At 46.1% G+C, this 22797-nt stretch overlaps 5 protein-coding genes across 7 annotated transcripts; 4 read left to right on the top strand and 1 right to left on the bottom strand.

Moving 5' to 3' along the window:
* Positions 1-219: 219 nt before the first annotated feature.
* LOC128260951 (protein regulator of cytokinesis 1-like) lies at positions 220-2535 on the bottom strand. The gene has a single exon (XM_052994324.1). The coding sequence runs from the start codon at positions 2453-2455 to the stop codon at positions 362-364; it is 2094 nt and encodes a 697-aa protein (XP_052850284.1). The 5' UTR covers positions 2456-2535; the 3' UTR covers positions 220-361.
* Positions 2536-3239: 704 nt separating this feature from the next.
* Positions 3240-5198, top strand: LOC128260957 (protein regulator of cytokinesis 1-like). Its single transcript, XM_052994334.1, has one exon. It carries the CDS (start codon positions 3288-3290, stop codon positions 5094-5096), a length of 1809 nt encoding a protein of 602 aa, XP_052850294.1. The 5' UTR covers positions 3240-3287; the 3' UTR covers positions 5097-5198.
* Positions 5199-6037: 839 nt separating this feature from the next.
* Positions 6038-8259, top strand: LOC128260953 (uncharacterized). The gene is given in 3 exon segments (XM_052994330.1): positions 6038-7545; positions 7548-7803; positions 7859-8259. Coding segments are annotated over 3 exon segments (2028 nt in total). The 5' UTR covers positions 6038-6053; the 3' UTR covers positions 8139-8259.
* A 282-nt stretch (positions 8260-8541) lies between these two features.
* Positions 8542-15014, top strand: LOC128260945 (RNA-binding protein 33). Of its 2 annotated transcripts, XR_008268193.1 has the most exons (8): positions 8542-8809; positions 9142-9233; positions 9303-10106; positions 10180-10380; positions 10645-11984; positions 12058-12186; positions 12971-14225; positions 14312-15014. XR_008268193.1 is itself a non-coding variant. In XM_052994306.1 (7 exons), the coding sequence occupies exons 1-7, from the start codon at positions 8796-8798 to the stop codon at positions 14021-14023; spliced, it is 3633 nt and encodes a 1210-aa protein (XP_052850266.1). In that variant the 5' UTR covers positions 8542-8795; the 3' UTR covers positions 14024-15014. The 2 variants fall into 2 exon arrangements, 1 of the variants encoding a protein (XP_052850266.1); XM_052994306.1 differs by having other exon boundaries at positions 12971-15014.
* A 6285-nt stretch (positions 15015-21299) lies between these two features.
* Positions 21300-22755, top strand: LOC128260971 (keratin-associated protein 6-2). 2 transcript variants are annotated; one of them, XM_052994354.1, is made up of 3 exons: positions 21300-21428; positions 21970-22336; positions 22415-22755. In XM_052994354.1, exons 1-3 carry the CDS (start codon positions 21417-21419, stop codon positions 22753-22755), a joined length of 720 nt encoding a protein of 239 aa, XP_052850314.1. In that variant the 5' UTR covers positions 21300-21416. The 2 variants fall into 2 exon arrangements, with proteins under 2 accessions (XP_052850314.1, XP_052850313.1); XM_052994353.1 differs by having other exon boundaries at positions 21970-22342.
* The last annotated feature ends 42 nt before the right edge of the window (positions 22756-22797 follow it).

Genomic DNA, 22797 nt, shown 5'->3' with positions numbered 1-22797 from the left:
CCAAATGGAAAATTGTAGTTTAATTTACAATTTATAATAGGGGATATTATGAAGAAGTTTATTGGAAAATGGTTAATTGTTCAGTAATAATAGACTTATCTCAAAAGTCTATAATAATTTCAATTATTACAGACCAAAACTATAATACTCTTTACTGCCATATAATTTGGAGTTTAGAGTACAACAATTTAATTCCTTTGCTAAGACAAACAGAACATGTTTTAGTGGTTCCTACACTTAATTTTTATTCATGAAAAGTAAAACACAAAACAAAAAGAAATACAAATAAGAAACGCCAACTGTGAAGGGTAGTATTAGTAGGTACGTGTTAATTTCAGTTTATCTCCAGTGTAACTAGAAACTAGAAATGTCTTCGCGGCTGGATTACCATCAGGCTCTCCCGTGGAACCGGCAGATTGGGGTTGACCTCCGGGAGCAGCTGCTCCTCCTGCCCCATGGCTGCACGCTGGAGGCGATGGCGCGTCCGTGGAATGGTCAACAAATTGTGGCGCTGGCGCGGCAACATTGAGGAGCGATTGGTTGGACGGAACTCCTCATAGCTTACTCCGCCGTGCTCATGCTCGTGCTCGTGCTCGCTATTCTCATCCGTGGTCGTGTAGTCGTCCGTGTCAATGGGCGACGGGTCCTGGTCCGTGGACTTGGTGCGCGGCTTCTTGCTGGAGCGCGTACCAATGCTGCGCCTGCCCATGCCGCCGCTGCGCCGCAGTGTGTTGTCCAGCACTCGCACTCGCTTCAGCGGCGACTTGGTGGCCTTCTGCGGCTGATGGCTTTGCTGCTGGCGCAGGGCTGCCGGCGATGCCTTCGTCATGGAGTTTAGGGTGTTCATCAAGCTGCGCTTGGCGTTCGGCGTCTTGGGGCCGCCTGTCTGGAGGTTGGTGGACGGATTCAGGCGCTTGTGCAGGTTGCCCGTGCTCTTGGTCACGTTCAGTGGGCGCAGGTGCTGCTGCGAGGGCGTCTTCCGCAGCGACATGGTGGAGCTGGAGAATGTGGACATGTTGCGCAGTGTGCGCGGCGTGCGAGGAGCCGTGGATCCCGGAGCGGGTGGTGGCATTATCTTGCTGGCCGACGACGGCGGCGCCTTCTTACGAGCCGAGTTTTGCTGCTTGGCCAGACGTTGGCGCTCCCAGTCGGCGGCCATCAGCTCCAGAATGTTCTCGCCGTGCACCAGAAAGGCGGTGTTCTCCCGCTCCTCGTAGGCGTGCACCAGTTCCGTGATCTGCTGCTCGATCTTGGGCAACTTGGACGTGATGGCCTTGCGCTCACGCTCCTCCTTAAGCAGCTGGCCACCGCGGTTGTTGAAGCGATTGGGCTCGCTGGCCTTGGCCTCCAGGGCCTCCATGCGCGCCCACAGCTCGGCGCGACTCTTGTACAGCTCGAAAATGTCCTTGTTCTTGTTGTAGAATGTCTTCAGATCGTCCAGCTCCAGTTCATGCAGCTCCATTAGGTCCTCGTTGTACCAGTCGTTGTAGTAGTTGGAGAAACGCTTGCGCTCCTGCGGGCTCTTCAGCGTGAGATCCCACCACTCCTTGATCTCGAGGCGCAGCTGCTCGATGAAGGTCTTCAGGTTCTGTCGTCGCAGCGCTTGGCAGCGCTGTAGTTCCTCGCGCAGCACATCGTAGGTGCGCTGGTTGTAGGACGTTGATTCGCGCACGCGCCGCATGGCGTACTCATCCGTCTCCTGGAGCCGCTCCCACAGCACGGAGATCTTGCTGCGCATATCGTCGATGCGCTCGCGCAGCTCCTTCACCTGGTCGGCGAAGGACTTTTGCATGTGGCGCAGCCGCTCGAAGGCCTCCGGCGTGAGGCATTGCTCCACCTGGTTGAGCAGACGCTCCTCGGAGTCGGTCTGGGGCAGGCAGCCCAGCAGCTTCATGTCGTGCTTGATGCTCTGGCGCAGCTGGTCCATCTCCTTGAGGCGCAGCGCTCGCTGATCGCGCAGCTGCTCGAGGCGATCCCGGAAGGCGTCCATTTGCTCCGGCAGGGGCAGTGGATCAGCGAGCAGGGGCTGTGGCAGTTCGCCCAGCTCCTCGCAGAGCTGCTCCTGCTGCAGCAGGAGCTCGCATATTTCCGCCTGGCGCCGGGCCAGCTCCTCGCGCAGATGCTCGATGCTCTTGTCCAGTTTCAGCTGCCAGACGACCAGCGGCATGTCGTCTGGTCGGGGGCCAATGTCCACGGGCTCGTGCAGCAGGCGCGTTAGGTCGGAGGCTTCCGCCCGCAGAGCTGATATTTCCCCAAGGATTCCCTGCTGCTTCTCGCGGGATTCGTTTAGAAGGTCCGTGAAGAAACTGTGCGTATGGTCCTTGAGCTTGTGGAGGAACTCGTCGCAGGTCTTGGGCTCGAACAGCATCGACCACATCGCGTGCAGCTCCTCCACATGCTCGCCCGTCATCTCCACGATTTGGGCCTTCATCGTGACGGCATTTGGAGTGTTCATGATCTCGTACCGAATGAATGACAATGACGCCAGAAATTTCGGTAAATTCAAACTGAAATGGCGGCCGAAAATGTTGCCACACTGTTTCCAGTTAGTGCTGCCATATGTTTTTAGCTTAAAATACTTAAGCCAGGGCTGAAGCGTAAAATGCTTCCACACTGCTATGGAGACGACTATAGCGAATATTATTCAAAAATCTTTGAAAATCGGCACAATTTATTTTTATTACCCTTGCTGTGGGTTTTATAAAATTGGTCAGAAGTTTAAATGTTATATGTAAATTGTATCAACTCTTTATCACAACTATAGCAAATGTATGATATTGATTGAATGGAAAACTGTTTACTGTTTCACCGAAAGTACATCACTTTTAGAGTGCGAGAAGGAAATTACTAATATATATCCGCTGCTGTGGCGGTTTGATCGGAAAGAGTAGTATAGCGATCAAAAGGTATCGATTTAACTATTATTCAGAACAAAAACAAAATTCGCTAGCCCTTAATAATTACTCCTTCTAGCTTGACAGAAGTGCATCGCAACTGGTTGTATATTAAGTATATCATTATAACAAGACCTCTTGTTGACGTACATTTCAAAAATACGTGTCACATCGAAATAATTATATTTTTGTGTAACGAAATTTGATTTTTTTTTAAATCCAAGAGAAGGTGCCCTTAAAATATATTGACTATAGCCTTGGCCATAGTATTGTGGAAGCATTTTGGTATTTTAAACTGAAATCACATGGCAGCACCGGCTGGAAACAGTCTGGCAACATAGTTGGCCGCCATTTCAGTTTGAATTTATCGAAATTACTGGCGTCATTGTTATTATGAACACTTCAAACACAGTCACAATAAAGGCCCAGATCGTGGAGATGACGGGCGAGCATGTGGAGGAGCTGCACGCGATGTGGTCGAGGATGTTCGAGCCCAAGACCTGCGACGAGTTCCTCCACAAGCTCAAAGACCATACACACAGTTTCTTCACGGACCTACTAAACGAATCCCGTGAGAAGCAGCAGGGAATCCTGGCGGAAATAGCAGCTCTGCGGGCGGAGGCCTCCGACCTGACGCGCCTGCTTCACGAGCCCGTGGACATTGGCCCCCGACCAGACGACATGCCGCTGGTCGTCTGGCAGCTGAAGCTGGACAAGAGCATCGAGCATCTGCGCGAGGAGCTGGCCCGGCGCCAGGCGGAGATACGCGAGCTTCAGCTGCAGCAGGATAAGCTCTGCGAGGAGCTGGGCGAACTGCCACAGTCCCTGCTCGCTGATCCACTGCCACTGCCCACAGAGATGGACTCCTTTCGAGATCATGTGCAACAGCTCGGACATCGGCGAGAGAAGCGACTGGAGGAGATGCACCAGCTGCGCCAGAGCATCAGGCACAACATGAAGCTACTCGACATCCATGTCATGCCGGACACCGAAAGTCGGCTGCTCAGCCGAGGAAACCAATGCGTAAGCCCCGCCTCCTTCGAGCGGCTGCGCCTCCTGCACACGGAGTACGCTGACCAGGTAAAGGAGCTGCACATGCAGATCGACGAGATGCGCGGCAAGATAGATCTGCTTTGGCAGCGACTCAAGATCACGGACGAATTCGCCATGCGTCCGGTGCGGGAAGCCACGTCGTATAACCAGCGCACCTACGATGTCCTGCGCGAGGAGCTGCATCGCTGCCAGCAAATGCGGCGCAAGAACATTAAGACCTTCATCGAGCAGCTGCGCCTCGAGATCAAGGAGCTGTGGGCTCTCACGCTGAAGAGTTCGCAGGAGTGCCAGCGCTTCGTCTTCTACAGCTGTGATAACCAGAGCGAAGATGTTCTGGAAGCCCACGAAATGGAGTTGGACGAACTGAAGAGCTACTACAATAGCAATAGGAAGATCTTCGATCTATATGCCAATCGTGCGGAGCTCTGGTCACGCATGGCGGCCCTGGAGGCCAAAAGCAACGATCCCAATCGATTCAACAATCGCGGTGGCCAGTTGCTCAAGGAGGAGAAGCAGCGCAAGGCCATGTCATGCCAGCTGCCCAAGATCGATCAGCAGATCACAGAGCTGGTGAAGGCCTACACGAGCCAGACGAGCAGGCCATTCCTGGTGAACGGCGTGGACATACTGGAGAGCATGTCGGCGGACTGGGAGGTCCATCGCCAGTCTAAGAAGCAGCCCTCCGCCCAAAAGAAGGACTCCCACATGACGGCCAGCAAAATGAAGCGGCCAAAGGCTCCTCTTACGCCAAATACGTTTTCGCTGAAAGGCAACTGCAACAGCAACGTCAAAGGATCGCACGGATCTTCATCCTCATTGAAGAAGACCCCGTCAAAGATGAACTCGAGTGCTGCTGCTGCTGCTGCTGCCGCCAAGAGCACGGGGAATCTGCAGAAGAGGCGACATTCCAACAACGAGAAGCCGGCGGCTGCGGCCAAGCGAAATCTTATCACGTCGCTGGATTGCCAGCCAGCCACTCTGGCAGTCCCGGATGGCCAGAAGCCGCTAAGGTCGCCGCAGAAGAAGGTGCGAGTGCTGGAATACTCGGTGCGCCGGAACCGAGCAAAAGGAAAAAAACCTCCCATTCCCCGGGTCCATGTACAGCCTCCGACCAGCGAGGAGAACGAAAGCGACTTGGAGGCGTACTAACATACTAGCACACAAAGCAATAAATGTATTACTTTAAACTAAATTGGGCAATTATAGTAAAATTGTTTAAAAACATCGCAAAACAATAACGATAAAATCTTTTAGTACTATTAACAGTTTTAATAATATTATTAACAGTTTTAATTTTCCTGGAAAAAATAAAATAAAATTAAACGTTTTTTAAACCTTGTTTTATATATTGGTAAGTAGGCATTGTTTTTAAACACTACACTGTCCCCTTACTATTATTTTGACCGCAGCAAGCTTGATGGTAATAGAAATTAGGATCTTTATGAATGGATACAAAAGTACCATGCAAGTAAAAAAAAAAAAACAAGATATAGGCAACATTTTTCGACAACAATCAAATTTATAAATTTACTAAATGATATACAACATAGTCCTCCGATCGGCAAGGTTTTTTAATATGAAAGTTTTAAAAATATTTGTTTTACACTGCGCGAAACATCGGCATAGAACCGTTTGTTCATGTAACCAGGAATTTAAAAAAGCGAAAAAAATTGCTCTTTATTCGATCGCTTCAAGTTCAAGACTCATATTTATTTATTACTCTAGTCACGTATAATAAATTAGAAATAAGTTATTCTTATTAACAATACTTAAATTTAAATGGTAAAATTCAATATAAATTTATATTGTTAATTTTGCTATTTCTTTTAATTTAATTTTTTAATATTTGTTTTTTTATTTCTATGAATGAATTTAAGTACCTGAAAGTTTCAATAGTTTTAACTTTTTAACTCAACTTTTCTTGGCTGCTTCGCACTTGGCGGAATACCTGTGGCGTCCGGATTTGGTGAACAGCAATTGTTGCAATCGGGGGGAGATGACTGGATGAAACCTGAGTAACTGCATCATTCGACTTGCGGTCGTAGCGGTTGGGCTTGGTTGGGCTATAAAACCGGGTCGCATTCCGGGCGGTGTATGTAGTATGCAATGGAACAGCCCAGCGAAAAGCAGCAGGATGAGGAAGCGGAGAAGGAGCAGGAGCAGGAAGATCACCAAAGGGAGGAACCTATAGAAGAATATATAGAAAAAAAACTAGAAGAAAATCCGAAGTCACTTGAACGCGAAGAGGATAAGGAGCCACCGACAAAGGATATCTCAAAGATACTAAAGGAAAAGGGGAAATCGGAAGAGATAAAAGATATTCCAGATAATCTAAGATATCAAGATTCAGAGGAAGATCAGGCACTAGAAGATTTGGAGGAAGAGGAATATGGACTGCAAAGTGCTGAAGCGAAGTTTATTGGAAAATATCAGGGTATGAAAGCAAAACTGGTTGAAGAAACCTTAGAGGAGAACGTTGTACATAAAGATGAACTCAAGGAAACAGAAAAGTTCGATGAGGACCCCCTAGAATTAAAAGAAAAGCTCGGAGATCAGGTATTAGAAAAAGAAGAAAAGTCTAAGGAAAAAAATACAAATGCTAAGGTGACACATCTAGAAGATCAGACAAACACAGATGTTCTGGAAAAAGAAGAGGCTTTAAAAGTGATAGAAAAGCTTTTCGAAATTCCGGAGAACAAGAAGCAGCTGACAGAGAAACTTGAAGATTTGGCGGAGAAAGCTACAGACGAAGATTCGGCAGGAGAATTCTCTCAAGACTCACTACCGCAGCCAAATGGTGATCACACCCAAAACGAGCAGAACAAGGAGATCCTAAAAAAAACACCTAAAGAACAGGAAAAAAGTGCTTCCGCCCCAGAAGAAGACCTTCCCAACGAGCAGGTTACCCAGTTCCTCCAGCACCTGGTCACTCAACTGTGGCCCGAACTGGGAGCCAATCCCGAGCTCCGTTTGAACCGAGCCAGTGCCAAGGGTGACAACTACTTGGGCGTGGTATGGCGCCTCCAGGTGGGCTCTGATTCAAAATCGAAGCCTGGTAGCCTGGTGGTGAAGCTTCCGCCACAGAATCGGGTGCGTCGCAAGCAATTCTTCGCACGTCCATGCTTCCTGAGGGAAACGGCCGCCTACGAGGTCTTCCTGCCGCTGGCTGAAATGATCCAAGAGAGGTGCAAGATCCCCATGGAGGATCGCTTCCGGCAGCATGCCCGCTGTTTTGGGTGCCGTCAGGATGAGCCCAACGAGTGCATCGTGCTGGAGGATCTGACCTGCGCCGGGTTCTCTCTTCACAATCGCTTTTCGGACCTGCCCGTTGAGCATGTGCGCCAGGTGATTCGATCCTATGCCAAACTACATGCCATATCTCTGGCTGGGAAGCGTCAGTTTGCCGAGAGGATGCAACCACTCCGGCAGCTGGTGGACATCTTTGAGCAGCGACGTGAGGACCATGCCCTGGGTGTCTACTTCGAGAACCTGAAGGGTAGTGCCCTTTCGTCGCTGCTTTCGCCTGGGGACGATCCCTATCGCGCTCGTCTGGAGGACTACTTCGCCAGGGGATCGTACTTTGAGCTGCTGCTCCCCCTGGTAGCGGATCCAATTGCGAACCCTTCGCTGTCATCTGCCATGGCGATTGCTGGAACAACAACATCCTTTACAAGCGATCCGAGCGCGGCGAGCTGGAGGATGTGCGTCTGATCGACTGGCAACTGATGCGATATGCTTCCCCGGTCACCGACTTGGCCTATTTCCTTTTCACCTGCACCTCGAGAGAATTCAGGCAGCAATACCTCAAAAGTGTACTAGATGACTACTACAAGGAGTTGGGGCAGCAGCTGAAAAGGTAAGAGGAACTTGTCCCCAGTGGTCATACCACTTGTAAGCCTTCCTTTCCATAGATTGGACGAGCAAGTGGAGCAACTTCTGCCACGCCCAGCCTTCGATGAGCAGGTGGCCACCAGAGCCTCTGTGGGCCTGCTCCTCGCCATGATGGTCCTGCCCATCGTGACGATGCAGGGCCAGGATGTGCCCGACCTCCAGGCGATCAGCGAGCGAATCGAGGCCGGAGCCACCACGGATCTCCAGGGCGCCGGATTTTTGGGCGCGGGAAATGAGGCGAATTTCAAAAGGCGCATGCGAGAGGTGATCCTCGACTGCGTGGACTTTAACTTCATCTAGGGAAAGATGTTATATAGAAGCTCACCTTATGATTCAGCCAAGGACCTATAATTAGCATAACTATACTTATCAATAAATGCTCCATTCCAACAAAATTGTTAAAAGATAATTGTTAAATCTGAAGTCATAATAATAGTATTAAGTGTTTAAAAACATTGTTTTAAATTATAATAATGTTTAGTTACTAATAAACTAAATTGGGTTTTTTTAATTTTTTAATTTTTTTAGTTTTCCTATGAGAAATTAAAACTGTTAATAATTGTGCGTTAAACGCGCTGTTCATTTTGGTGTGACCATTGTCAGAGTTAGACACTTGTTAGAGATGGAAAAACATCGATAATGCCCTGCCAAACAACGATATTAGCGATGTTCTGTAAGCATCGATGTTCGTTACGATGTTTCTCCACCTCTAATACTGATTGCATCCCTCTAAAAAAATTGTCAGCAAAACTGCGTGTGAAAAAACACAAAGTTTCCTCGTACCTTTCGGGCGTTAATACTCGAGTGGGAAAGCGCGCGTTACCGAACTGAGTGTGACCCTAAAATCGGCAAAATGTTATAAAAATCGCCGTTCTACTTCCACTGCTCTAAATAACACACACAGAGGCACGCACACACGCGCGCGCCGCCGAGTGTCAACAGCTGCCCTGGCAAAAAATGTCGGACATTAAGTAAGTGGGTGGAGATAAAAAGTGGGTTGCTAAGACCACAAGGACCTTGCTGCGATCGGTTGCAGCGGGTGGGGGGGGTGGTGTGGACGTGGGGGCCAAAGAACCTCCCAAAAAAAAACAGTGGCGGGGGAGGCATGCATCTGCATGTGTATAACATTTTCGGGTTGTGTTTGTGTGGGTGTGCGTGTGAGTGAATGCCCCCGGCTGTGTGTGTGTGTGTGTGTGGTTGCGAATGTGCGCCAGTATGGGTGATTTTTTCAATGGAACCCCGAAGGAGAAAAGTCTCACCTTGGATCTCTTCCACTTTCCTCACCTTTTTCACTCTCCCGCAGCGATGACCTGCTCAACTACGAGCTGGGCGACGACATCGATGACCAGGCCTTGCTCGGCGCCGACGAGGATGAGTTGCTACTCTCGGACGAAGGTGAGCCCTCCACAAATCGATAGATCCCCATCCCCTTTTGATCACCAGTGTTTTTGGTCCAATTGACAGAGCTCGAAAAGGATGTCACCAGCGAGGTGAAGCAGCAAATGCGCGCCGAGGCCGAGGAGTGGGCCCAGGAGCAGATTCGCCAGCACGAGCGCAAGCACAAGGAACAGTTGCAGGCACAAGGATCAGCAGCTGCAACTGCAGCGGCAGCTTCAGCTCCAGCTCCAGCTATGCCAGCCCCAGCTGAGGTGGTGCCTCCTTCAAAGCTTTGCCCAGCAGAGTCCACACCGGCCCCGGCCCCGGGCCCAGCTTCTGTCCCTGTCCCAGCGGCTGCTGCTGCTGCTGCTGCTGCTGCTCCTCCTCTTCCTCCTGCTGCAAACACCGCAGTCATTCAGTCCACGGTACAGAAACCTATTGAAACCCCAGCTGCCGCAGCGGAGCAGCCAGTAGTGGACGAGCCGGTGGCACCAGTCACCCATGGCACCTCGAACTCGGATCTGCCGGTCCAGCAGCCAAAAGAGGAGGCGTCGCCGCCCGCTGATGGTGCCGACAAAGAAGCCGCTACGCAGAACAATGGCAACGGAGGCGAGGAGGCAGCCGAGAACTCGGGCAACCAGAGCGAGGGCGAGCAGGGATTGGGCTTGTGCTCACTGCTGGCCTCCTCCCAGGAGAGCCTGCCCAGTGCCAGTTCCGCCTCCGTGATCTCAGAGCTGCCCGATCCACGCGAGGACGAGGAAGAGCGCGAGGAGCGCACCAACTACAAGACGGCCAGCGAACGGGCCGAGAATAATATGAGGCAGCAACAGGAACACGCACACATGTCGCCCTACCAGCACCAGCAGAGGCGACACCATGGAGGCCATGGAGGTGCGATCGGCACGAGCCAATCATTTTTCAATAAATTTTAAACCTATATCTGTAACATGTATCTATATTGCAGACAAACCTCGCGTGGGCGGAGGTGGACGCTTTATGCATGGCCAGCAGCAGCAGCAGAATCAGATGGGAAAGCCGCCGCGCGGGATTGGAACACGCCACCATCTGCTACGCAATCCCTCGCCAATGTTCGGCGTCCAGCAACAGCAGCAACGCATGGGCATGGCCGGAATGCAGCCGCCGCCCCAGCGATACGGCATGCCGGGTAATGCTCCACCACCACCGCAGCACCTGGCTCTGATGAGCACGCCAGTGGGTGCTGCGCCCACCGCCGCCTGTATCCTCCCACTAACCGTTCCCGTGTCCCAGCTCACCCTGTCAATACCACAAGCCCATCCAAGCCATCCAAGCCATCCAAGCCATCCAAGCCATCCGAGCCATCCAAACCATCAAGCCCATCAAGCCCATCAACAACAACAGCAACAGCAACAGCAAACACTGAACAATCCGACATTCATTCCAATTCCAGGCCAGTACCCGCCAACTCAGCCACCCAACCAGTCACCACAACAAGCACCGCCCAACACACAACAGCCACACAGCGCTCCCGCCTCTCCCCTCCACACACCCACGCATTCGCACATGATGCACCACAGTCACAACCCGAACGGAGGCGTGCCGCCGCACCTGCTGCCGCATCCGCACGAGCAGGTGCGTGTGGGTCTGCTGCAGCCACCGCCGCTGGCGTATGCCCCCAATCCTGGCAGCTATCGGAACGGAGCGCTCCTGGGTCCGGGACCAGGACCAGGGCCACATCAGCCACACCAGTCGCCGCACCAGCAGCAGTCGGGCATGCGTCCACCGCTCTACCGCAACGCCCCGCCCTCGTACGGCTACGACCAGGGCCATCCGGCCCAGCATCCGCCGCAGTTCATGCGGCCTCACAACGGCTGGCGACCGCAGAGCGACAATACGCGCATGCAGCGGCCACCATTGCAGACCCTACCGCTGCACATGATGCCCGGCGCCCCGCCAAACTACGCCAATGGCATGGGCATGCGGGGTCCGTTGCCCCAACAGCAACAGTCACAGCAACAGCAGCAGCAGCAACAACAACAGGCAGCGCCACAGCAAGCGGGACATCCTTCACAGCAGCCCGGCAATTCTGGCCAGCAGCAGCAGCAGCCGCCGCAGCCGAATGGACCACCCCAACAGCAGCAGCAGCAGCAGCAGGGCTCGTCATCGGTGCCGCGGGTCAGCAAGGTGCTGATCAATCCAAATTTCAAGGGCGGAGTCGAGGCGGCCACCAATAAGTTCATCAAGGAGACCCACTTTATGCCGGCCATCAACAGCGAGGCCGAACTGCTGCGCCAGCAGGAAGAGTTCATCAACAAGAACAGGCAGTACTTTGAGAAGCGACGCATGGAACGCTCGCCCCCGTCGGCAGGTTCCGGAGGTTCGGCAGCCGTCTCCTCTGGACAGGCAGGCGAGCGGAGGCGTACCCGCAGCCGCAGTCGCTCGCGGGGTCGCAGCTACTCGCCGGTGAAGCGGATGGATAGGGAACGCGATCGGGAGCGGGAGCGCGAGCGGGATCGGGAAAGGGAGCGGGATCGAGAGCGAGAACGTGAACGATATGGTGTTAATCGAGCGCCAGCAAACCGGGGATTCCGACGAGCGTCTAGCCGGGATCGGGACGAGAATCGTGGCGGAGCGGGCGTCGGCAGTGCCCCAGGAGCGGGTGGAGTGGCATCCGGCGGTGCAGCGCCTCCCAAGCGACGGAGGAGCGGCTCGGCCGGAACAGGCACCGCCCGGAATCCATTTTCCGGCGAACCCCGTGGCCGACCTTCGGAAACAGGCAACCGCAGCATGGTAAGTGATGCTCTTTATTTGATTACTTACTTGATTTGAATTTACTTACTCATTTTACTTATTTACGATGCAGCCAAGCGACGAGGACGAGGAGACCCGAAACTACCGTCTGGAGATCGAGAAGCAGAAGCAACTGCGCGAGAAGATTATGCGCGACAAGGAGCTAAAGCGTCGGCGCGCGGCCGAGGAGAAACTGCACGAGGTAAGTCCTTAAACATATAATTATTGTTTTTAAATTTGTTTGATGCCCTTGCAAAAGGGTAATTGTTTTACCAAAATCGAATTTCACATTCAGGGATCTTAGAATATTCGTTGTCAAGTTTAATTTACTGTCATGAGTGTGTGTGTTTGGGCAAAACTTCTCGTCTAATCTATAGATGTCATATGGACCTAAAAAGCAAAACTTCCATAGCTTATATTTCCGAAGGTTTTAATTCGATCGACCTGAAAAAATGGCCATCTATTATATATATATATATATATATTTTGAAAAAGTAAATTGCCATTTTCAGAGGACTTACAAAAAAAAAAAAAAAACGAATTTTTTAACTTGATCTAAAAATCTTAGTAATTGTTAAGATTTAAGTTTGTTCAAAACAATATTAGGTTACATATTAATATTGCAAATATATGTCTAGATACCTATAAACAAAAATTTAAAAGTCAGACCATTTTTATATAGGAACAATTTTAAAACTAATACGGTTTTAGTGAGTCGACCTCTGCAAGATCATTAAATCCAAAATCCTAAGTTTCAGACAGCTGTCATAGAAAGGTAAATGTTTTTTGTTTTTAATGTTTTATATAATATTTACTTACGACAGTATAAAACAATTCAAAAAAATATGACTGGAGATTTTTGTAACCCTTTTATTTTAATGCAAGGGCATTTCGTACTTCGGGCACCGAAGCCAGCCTTGATACAATTAAGCTAGCTAGCGATTCGAAAAACCAAGAGAAAACCACAAAACAACTAAACTTTTTAGGAAAAGCGCGCCGAGCAGCACAATTCGCCAGCCCGCGACGACCAGGAGGCGGCTGCCGGACAAGGATCTGCAGTGTCGGCAGGAGGCGCTGCGCAAAAGCAGCGTCCTGCCCAGCCAGCGCCAGGCGAGCGAAAGGTGATCTCGTTGAAGCGACGCGATGACCAGGATGTGGGCAACCTGCGCAACAGGCAAGCGTCGTCGCAGTCCCACTCGTCGCAGTCCAATGCTCAGTCAAACCCAGGCCAACAGCAGCAGCAGCAACAGCAGCCGGCGCGCAAGCAACTAACGGCGGCAAAGATAGCGCCGGAGGCCAAGCGCAGCATAACCGAGCATCTGGCTCCCTCCGCCAAGCAGCAGCAGCAGCAGCATCATCAGCAGGCGATTACGGCGATGCCGGGCAGAAATATGGGGGGAAACGGTGGCGGAGCAGGAGCGGTGACTGCTGGCGGCACTCCGCCCAAGCCACGCGATATGCTCCGCCTGGGCACACCCAGTGACGATGAGGTGGAGCTGGATTATGATGACGATGACCTGCTGCTGGACGAGGAGGATCGTTTGTTGGCCACGCCATCGCCGCCGCCGCAAAAGGCGATGAGCAGCAAGCGGTCGGCCACGCCGGAGTTGTTGGTAGTCAAGCGGAACCACAAGGTGATGCGCGGCGGCGGCGGCGGCGGCGGTGGCAGCTCGTCATCGGCGCACAGCTTTAGCTCCAGCCAGCGGCGGGTGGTGCTGAAGCCCACCAGCAATGGCAGCAGCGGTGGAGATCAGCAGCAACAGCAGCAGCAGCACCAGCATTCATCGCATGGCGGCAGGCAGCGAGAAAGGAGGCAACGGGAGGAGAACGCAATGCAGCGGAAAGGTGGCGCAGGAGGTGGAGGAGGAGGAGGAGGAGGAGGTGGAGGTGGAAGCGGCAATGCGGGAACTGGAGGAGGGATATTCGATCGGCTGGATAAGCGGCAGGCGTCCTCGGGTGGAAGCAGCGCTGGAGGCGGCGGGAGCAGCCACAAGCAGCGCTCCAAGGCGCCCGCCCGCATCGTACTCAAGCATGATTGATAAGAAGAAGGATATATCTAGTTTAAGCATAAAATTTTTTATATCGATTATCTATATTGTGGATAAGCGATAACTGACGTTGAGCGGGCGTAGCAAAGTAAGAAGAACTTTAGTTTTAAGTTATAAAGTTGCAACTTGTTGATCTGTAGACATGTATACCCAACGTCTATATAAATAGCGGTTTATATATATATATATATATGTGTATGAGAATGTATTTGGTGAATAGGAGTACCGGTGTCTGCATCATACTCTATCCGGTATACATATATATATATATTTATTTAGCTGTAAGTGTATAAATCTTATCAATGACTAAAACGTGCTTCGTTTTCTTAACCGCAATTTGTATTTAAAATTTAAATTAAGTGGGATGCTTAAAGCTTGACCTGGACAACAAAACAAATACCACAACTATAGCAACAAACCCAGAACCCAACTGCAATTTAATGTGCATGCATATAGCCTATGTAATCAATTCAAATATATTTACACAATTATATACACATATATTTATAAATACTTCAACTTAGTTTTAAGTAAATGAGCTGAGCGTCTTATTTTTTTTCGATGACAGTTCTTAAAGATTATGTTGAAAGCAAGACAGATAAGAACAAAAAAAAAAAAAAAAAAAAAAAAAAACATTTTTAAGCGCAAATGCTCCTGAGGAATTTAGCTTGTATTTAAATTATGACCCTAACGCAGATATTTTTATGAACTATTTTTTAAATTGTGTCCCGTTGTTTGTACATGAAATTGATTGTCTGTCCCATTGTGTTCTTCTTTATAACTAATATTAACCATATACAAAACTATGTTTGCTTGTGAACTAGTTTAACTAATAAACTTGAAATACTGTAGCATATTACGTATATGTACACAAAAAGCAATACCATTATGGCCTGAGAAAACGCAGACACATAGAATGGTACCGATGAATGGGAATGCAGAATGATCAAACCATACAAAAGCATAGCATATAAATTAAAAATACCCTACACCACACACGGGCCAGTTCAAGAGTAATGAGCGGAATGAATTTTTGGACGGTGTACCGCATAGATCATTGAATATATGATAGCTTTTAAGTTACTGTACATACCACACACAATATTCGCTTAACCACATGTATGTAAACGTACCACACTCCCCTAAATGTACACCATATTGAACCCTTTGATAGATGAGAACCTATCCGATCTAGAACAACAGCCATAAGTCCATTTAGAATATTTGTATCTGAAATAATGTAAAACGCCTAGGGTAATGAGATTGTTAAATTATTACCACTCCTACTAAAAGATACATACTTAAATCCTCGAAAGATCTGCAAGAATATATGTAATTGTGCAACAACATATTTAGCAACCGTTGTACTATGCAATTTTTTTCAGATAAGAATAATTATATCTAGAAGTTCTATTGTATTAATAAGCTCATTTATATGTTAATATGAGTCATTTGTGTTGTAACAAAAGTGTAAGCTTAATAGATAAAGTAAAGGCAAAGGCAAAGGCCAGGCAGAGAAATATAGCAAACCTTTATGACATGAAATGTACTAAAACCGCTCTATTATAATCTAATTGAAACGATTCGAATCCCAATGCACATGCATCAGATTTGGTCCAAGCGAGTTCATACTTGAGCTTGACTTTGCATCATAGTAATTGTAACTTTTATTCACGTGATAACACAGATATATAAATATAACTATTTATGTGGCAAAGGTCCTGCATTGCCCCAAACCTGTATTTGTTGAGGGTCGTAACGCTAGAAAATGATAAGATTTAAATGGAAGCGCATAAAAAGTCGTATATGCATAGGTATACGTACGTATAACTCTAGTAATCGTAATGCTACACAATATGATAATATATGGACTAATAAAAACAATTATACTACGTGCACACATACAAGCGTGCGGCAGCATAACTGTATAAACATCTAAAGTTATTCCAAGTGATTCTAGCTTTTTAAGAACTAAGTCGAAACAAACCGATCAAACAACAAACTGAACATTCGTAGTGGAATATACAAATAGCAAAAACTAATAACAAACAAAAATGATTCCAATCAGCAAATCCGAGTCTGTGATTATTTTTATATTATTATTATTACGCATAAACTATATTACTATATAACAACTATCCAATATGACCCCACTCCTTTAACATAATTTGTTTGCCCACAAAATCCTTTTTTAATTTCTTATTTTGTACACCTCAAAGACCACAACTAAAATCAAATATTAGAAATAAGTGCTAGATAAAATCGGTTTGCAACCAGGCCAACACTCCATTCCCAGTCAGATTAAGTGGGATTCGCTTATGTGTGATATAAAGTACTGTAAAGTTCTCGGGGGGAATGGAATGGAGTGGGTGCACTGTTGTGATCAACGCCCCTTAATGTATAAGTCTACACATTTTTTCGGCACTAGACGCAATGCTGGGCCCACACAATACAACACCTAACATTCCTCGCATTTTCCCAGCTTCATTTTCAGTTAAATTCTAAATTCGCCAATACATTTTACCTATGTATGTGTATAGTTAAGAACGACTAGCAGAAATGCAAACACTATTCGATGTTAGTTATGTATACCTAGAAACTTACTCTCTATGTGTGCACGAACCTACCCGTAAATATTTATTATAATTTTAAGCATTTTGATATGACGATATCTCTGTTTCTACACATACAAGCCTAAAGTTTTTTGGTTTTATTAGTCCTAGATAAATTGTTTGATTTTGTTATAGTTTGTAACTTATTATTTCCCTAATGCTTTCTGTTGTTTACACCCACATCCACAACCACCCACACCCACCCAGCCAAACTGACCTTATCCCATCCCTACATCCCTCATTAACCGGTCTACCTACCATTTAAAATCAACCCATAAATGCCAATGGAACTTATTGCATCTGGATCTGTAACCCTCACGTAATCTCAGTCTCTCCCACTATCCCCCTATCACCCATCTCTTTCTCCTAAGCGCTCTACCGCCGCAATCGCTCTGTCTCAACTTGCACATGCATTAGAGCAGGGCAGAGAGCTGAAACAGAGCAGAGTCGCAGATATTATCTTAATTGTAAAATCATATATAAAACCTATACATAATTTTCTTTCAGCACTATTCTTTGTACAAATCGAAAGAAAAAAAAATGACAAAAAGAACAAAAAACAAAAGATGAGAAAACGTACAAAAAAAGTAATCAAATGAAACGAAAAGAATGAAAAAAAGAAAAAAAGATTTAAATGAACAAAAAATTACAGAAATAGTTAGAGATTAGGCGAGGTGCCATTTCTAGAGGGAAGCTTCGTGGGCAGCTCGCCAAAGAACTTTTGCAGAAGACTAAATAAACTGATATATATACACGAATACATGATATATATGGCGACCCAGTCCTGTATATATTTGTATATGTATATTTTTTACAGCATTCAAATCGAAACTGTCTTTCAATTTGGTTGGGATCTGACAGACGCAAGGGGCTACATACATACATATTATATTTGTGCCCAAATGCCCTTGGCATTGTCTCTGGCAAAACGATTTATGCCTTGCCCACGCCTTGACTGGAGATTTATGGATATGTCATGCATCTGAGCACCCCTCCTCAGACTCTTCCATTTATTCATTGTTTCGCTTTCGATCGCAATGAATGAGAACTGGAACTCATCAGTGGAGATGTCGAATCTAGTTATTCATAAGACTCATATAATCAAACGAAGCTGATTCAATTCGTAAGTCGATCCTCATTTAAAATGACCCTATCATGCTCATGCTACATGCTCTAGAAAGTAGGCAATAGTTAACTTAAATCTTAGGATGTGGATAATAATATTATGCCCAAGTCCTAAACATTAAAAATGGGCTTGAAATTAATTAAGTTTAATTTACATTAGTTTATTCTTCAGGATTATATAAAACTATTGAGGAAACAAAACTCCTTAACTAAATAGAACACAAAACAATTTATTTAGGTTATCTGATGTTATTAGAAATTTTAAAATACAAATAATGTTTACTTTTTTTACTGAAACTAAAACATGTTCTTATTCTTATTTCTTATTCTAAATTTCATCCTTCGCCACGACTCCCTTAATTTTCTTCGAGATTGTCATGATCTCTAATGGTTTCTCAGATTCAGGTACTAATGCCAAGGTCGGAGCCCAGTGATCAGTCGAATGGGAAAGGAGGGTGGTGGTAGGCGTTTTGGGGGAGGGATTTGGTTTGGCTTTGGCTTTGGGGGTTCGCACAATGCACATGGATAATCGTGTGAAGTATTCTTGGTCTTGGCTGATGGTAATATGCAATTATGCAAAGTGCAAGTTCAACGGAAAAGGCCATGGTTTCGTTTCGTTTTGGTTTGTTTGGCTTTGTTTTGCTTTGTTTGTCGCGTCCATTGTCTCCCTGGCTGAGATTTGTGGCTCTGTGGCGGAGTAGCCACCCACTTGCACCCACTCCTCCCGGTTCCCATCCATTACAATCATAATTTTCAGCTTCATTTGCTCGGTGTAACTTGCTTGCGGTTTTTCGTTTCATTTGGTTCGTTTTAGTTTTCAGCTTACCGGCCCGCTGTTCAATTATAATTAAATCTGTTTGTAAATATAATTGGTGGGCGTGCGACTGTCATGAATGATGCAAGATTGCTATTGCTGTTGAGCGTGATTTGCTTTTGCAAATTAGAACAACCAATAATGGCAACGCCCCAAGAAAATGTTAGCTGTCTAATCTTAGAATTGGTTCTTCTCTTCGAACGCACAGCAAGAAATAGGGAAAATTTAACTTAGTTATTGCGAAATAATTGAATTATCTTTAAATTTATCTTCATTATCTATTATATCTAAGTTATTTATATCTTAATCAAATAGGTATATCTGTATATCTTTGTACTTTTAATATTTTGTTTGTGTTCTTGTGTTTTTAGTAATGCTTAAAACATATTTTACGAATAAGTTTTTTTTTTTAATTTTTCATATCGGTTTTAAGAATAAATAATAAACCGAATTTAAGAATAAATTTAAGTGAATTTCGTTTAGAAAAGAATATATTTAAGTTTAAATTAAAGTGCATTTTTTTTTATAATTTTTTTTCACTACCAATAATAGTTACGAAAAAAGTACTTAACGTATTTTATATAAATGTCTTTAGAGCTTTCGAGCAACTATTTTATTTATTTATAATTTATCACATTAGAGCTAAATGTTTTAAAATTAGTTTGTTGTTGTGCTATTTTGTACTGCTTTTTCTTAATTACTTACGCGTGGTATGTGCGACGGTGCCAAAGATATGGTGCTTTCGCTTTGGAGGCTACCATTTACCGAGAGATTCACGGGCTGCCCGTGTAATAGGCTTTTAGGCCTCGGCATTAAAGAATCATTGTCTCAGTGGGGTAAAAACTCCCAGGCCATCGCCAAATGTACACCCATGGCCAAGTCAAGTCATCGCAGTCGTTGCCTCAGAGCTTCCAGTCAGTTAACACTTTTCACATGCCCGGCGGGTCGAACAATGTGGCCCCACTCATATACCTACAACCAATATCTATACTCATATGGGGGCGGCATGACACCGACAACCGACAGCCGACAGCCGACAACCGACAACCGACAACGACAACAACAGCACAGGCTTCAGTATCGACAACAATTTTGACATATTTTTTATATATCTATGGATGAGTATCGTCATACTATTGGCACATATCTGCATCTGTAACTGATTGAATGGTCTGGGCTACTTTGGTAAAATCGATTGTACTCCTCAATTGAGTAGCTTTTCATAAAACATAAGGAAGAATTCATTCAAGCAAAACACTAAAACTGTGGCTTTTGTAATTTCCACTTTAAAATGGTCACTTTGGCTTCAGATTTTTAGAAAGTTCGAGTCTTAAATCCAAATTAATTTATAAACATTTATTTGCAACCAACAAAACTTTAATCAAAATATATATTAAATTAAACAGAAATGTATTGTGTCTAATAAAAAAAAAAAAATTTGTTCTAAATTATTCTTTATATTCTATGCCGCTAATTTTTCTATATTTTGACAAAGTAATGCTCTGGCAGTCATTCAACCCATTAAAAAGTGTCACTTTGGTCCGTTAGATTTTAGAAATGTGTCAACCGTGGGGATATTGTTTACATGGAGTGCAAAGCTGTTGGCCAAAAACTCTCTAAGTGGTCACCGCCAGCAATTGACAATTGTCACCTTTGTTGACCAAAATCGAACATTTAGATCCGTTTTGGGTTTCTCTTCAATTTTGGTTGGCCAAAATAGTGCCTGGAAAGTGAAAACCAAGCTGAGATTTAGTTAACTGAACAGCGTTTTGACACTCTCGAAATGAGTCACGTACTAGCCTCAATATTTATCTAACTAAATCGTTCCACTGGACTTGGATGATCGGTGTTTTTCGTGCTTAGTGCTGTGGGGTTTGCTATTTTGTGTTTTATGTTGGCCAATTACCCGTTTCAGGGTCAAGATAATGATTCAATTAGCATTTGTCATCATTGTTATTGTTATTGTTGCTCCTGAGCTGTGTGGTATAATTGATCCACAGATCGTGGGAATATTTATAATGATGTGTGATCAGCCGCACACGCCCTTCTAGCCAAATATACAGATCAATAGAGCAATAGTGGCTGCAGGGGAGTTCCAGTTTTTTGTTGTCTTTTTAGACAAAGCATTATTATTAGGTTTTTTTTTAATGTTAATTAGTCACTCAAATCGTTTACAAACTCTTAGGTAATTTAAAGATGAGGAGAGGTCCTTTTTATAATAAGAAGAAGAAGGAAATATTGTAGATTATGTAATTTGTGTTTCCACATACTAACATCAAGATACAAAACAAAAAGCCTAAATTTGATTTCAATTGAAATAGTGTCATTTGCTCACAATATTTTTTTGTACTATTTTTTTTTTTAACAAAAAGGAAGCTACTTTCATAAAACTCTATATATGAAATGATTGTTTTAGTGTTAGGTTTTAGATATAAGCATTTATTATCTAAATAAAATCTATCTTTTTATGTATGTGAAAAATTTAATTTTGAAATCCATAATATGTGCTTAAAATAAAACAATATGCTGGGTGATTAAGCCAAGACCCTTGACCATATATTTTGACCAGTGGCTAGTGGCATGCGTCATTGATGACAAAACAAAATAACACTATGAGATGAGATGCAGCACTGGTCTAAGCCACTGGGCTCCAACTTCGCTGGTGTCTCTCTCTGGCTGGGATGATGGGGATTGGGATCGGTGGGTATAAAAGCCAGCGTTGGGCCGGCACTGAAATCATTAGACAAGTGTCGATCGGCGCGTGCGCAACAGAGTCTTAGAGGAGCAGCAAGCCACCAGCATACAGTGAACACCACAAACAGGCAACCACAACATGAAGTGCTTTGTAAGGAGTCGCCGAAGGATCACTCTTGGATTACTATCCTCTGACTTGTGCTGTTAATGAAAACAACATCATAGAAAGCAGTTTTAACACAGTGATCCAATGTTTTGAATCGAAAAAGTATTCGAAACAAATTTTTATAAAGTGTGTTTTAACAGTTTGAAGTTTTCCATTGTTTTTTGTTTTTTTTTTTTTTTAATAGAACAAGTGTCCTTTGAGTAAACACAATAATTTTAAAGTTATTTAGATTAGGTTACTAGCAGGGCAAGAATTAAAAAAAAAAACTATATTAAATTTTTTTTGAATATTTATTAACTAATTTTTAAATTCATAAATTTTGTTTTTATAAAAATATAATTTCAAAAAATATTTTAATGAATACCATATTTTGTAGAGGTAAAAATGAATTTAAAAATTTTGGAAATGATGTTGATTTTTAGTGGCCATTGGTTGGTAATCCAAAGATAAAATCTTGAATTTTCCAATTGGAAATACTCTATTATAACTAACCCCATATGGCATGTGGCATTGAATCTCCGTGTAGTTGATCCTGATAGCGACCAGTCTGGTGCTGAGTGCCTGGGCCCAGGACGCGGCGGAGACTGACCTCGAGCAGGTGGCATCGGCATCGGCTCCGGCAGCGGTGGCAGTTGAGGATCAGGTGGGCGCCGCCAGCAGCTATGCGCCGCTGCAGGATAAGAAGCAGGAGAAGCGCTATGTTGGTGGATACGGTGGCTACGGTGGGGCAGGATACGGCGGCGGCTACGGAGCAGGCTACGGCGGCGGATATGGCGGTGGCTACGGCGGCTATGGCTCTGCCTTGGGAGCGGGTTACGGCGGAGCCTACGGCAGTGGCATTGGCGTGGATAGCTACTACAATCCGTACAACTCGCGCTCGCTGGGTGGATTAGGTGAGGGTGAGCGTGGGATGAAAGGGACTTCCGGCAACCAGGGCATCCTTATAACATCCACTTTCCTCATTTCCGCAGATGGCGCTGCAGTGGCCGGATACGGTGGCTATGGATCCGCTCTGGGTGGCTATGGATCCGCACTGGGTGGCTATGGATCGGGACTGGGTGGCTATGCTGGCTCCTACAACTCGAATCCCTATGCGCTGTCCTACTACAATGGCAGGCTGGGCGCCGGAGCCGGAGGCACTGGCTATCCGTACTACAACACCCGGTTCGGAGCCGGCGGCTATCCGTCCAGCTACTATACGAGCAACTACGGCAACAGCGTGGTGGGCGGCGGCTTGGGCGCCCTGGGCGGAGTGCCGCCCATCGGATCCGGCTACAACTACGGCTCCGGCATCTCGGGCACCGTCTACTAGACGGCGGACGGCGCTGACTGATAGCCGGCGCAACCCAACGTT

Source organism: Drosophila gunungcola (assembly GCF_025200985.1).
Source record: "Drosophila gunungcola strain Sukarami chromosome X unlocalized genomic scaffold, Dgunungcola_SK_2 000046F, whole genome shotgun sequence".
NCBI lineage: Eukaryota > Metazoa > Arthropoda > Insecta > Diptera > Drosophilidae > Drosophila > Drosophila gunungcola.
Note: the sequence above shows the minus strand (reverse complement) of the source record. Positions and strands in the feature narration are given on the sequence as shown.

Coding starts and splice junctions, on each gene's coding strand:
- LOC128260971 (XM_052994353.1), top strand. Junction 22,343..22,414: donor GCTGGGTGGATTAGGTGAGG/GTGAGCGTGGGA, acceptor TCATTTCCGCAG/ATGGCGCTGCAGTGGCCGGA.
- LOC128260945 (XM_052994306.1), top strand. Junction 9,234..9,302: donor GTTGCTACTCTCGGACGAAG/GTGAGCCCTCCA, acceptor TCCAATTGACAG/AGCTCGAAAAGGATGTCACC. Junction 12,187..12,970: donor CCGAGGAGAAACTGCACGAG/GTAAGTCCTTAA, acceptor TAAACTTTTTAG/GAAAAGCGCGCCGAGCAGCA.
- LOC128260951 (XM_052994324.1), bottom strand. CDS start 2,455: ATGAACACTCCAAATGCCGTCACGATGAAGGCCCAAATCGTGGAGATG.
- LOC128260957 (XM_052994334.1), top strand. CDS start 3,288: ATGAACACTTCAAACACAGTCACAATAAAGGCCCAGATCGTGGAGATG.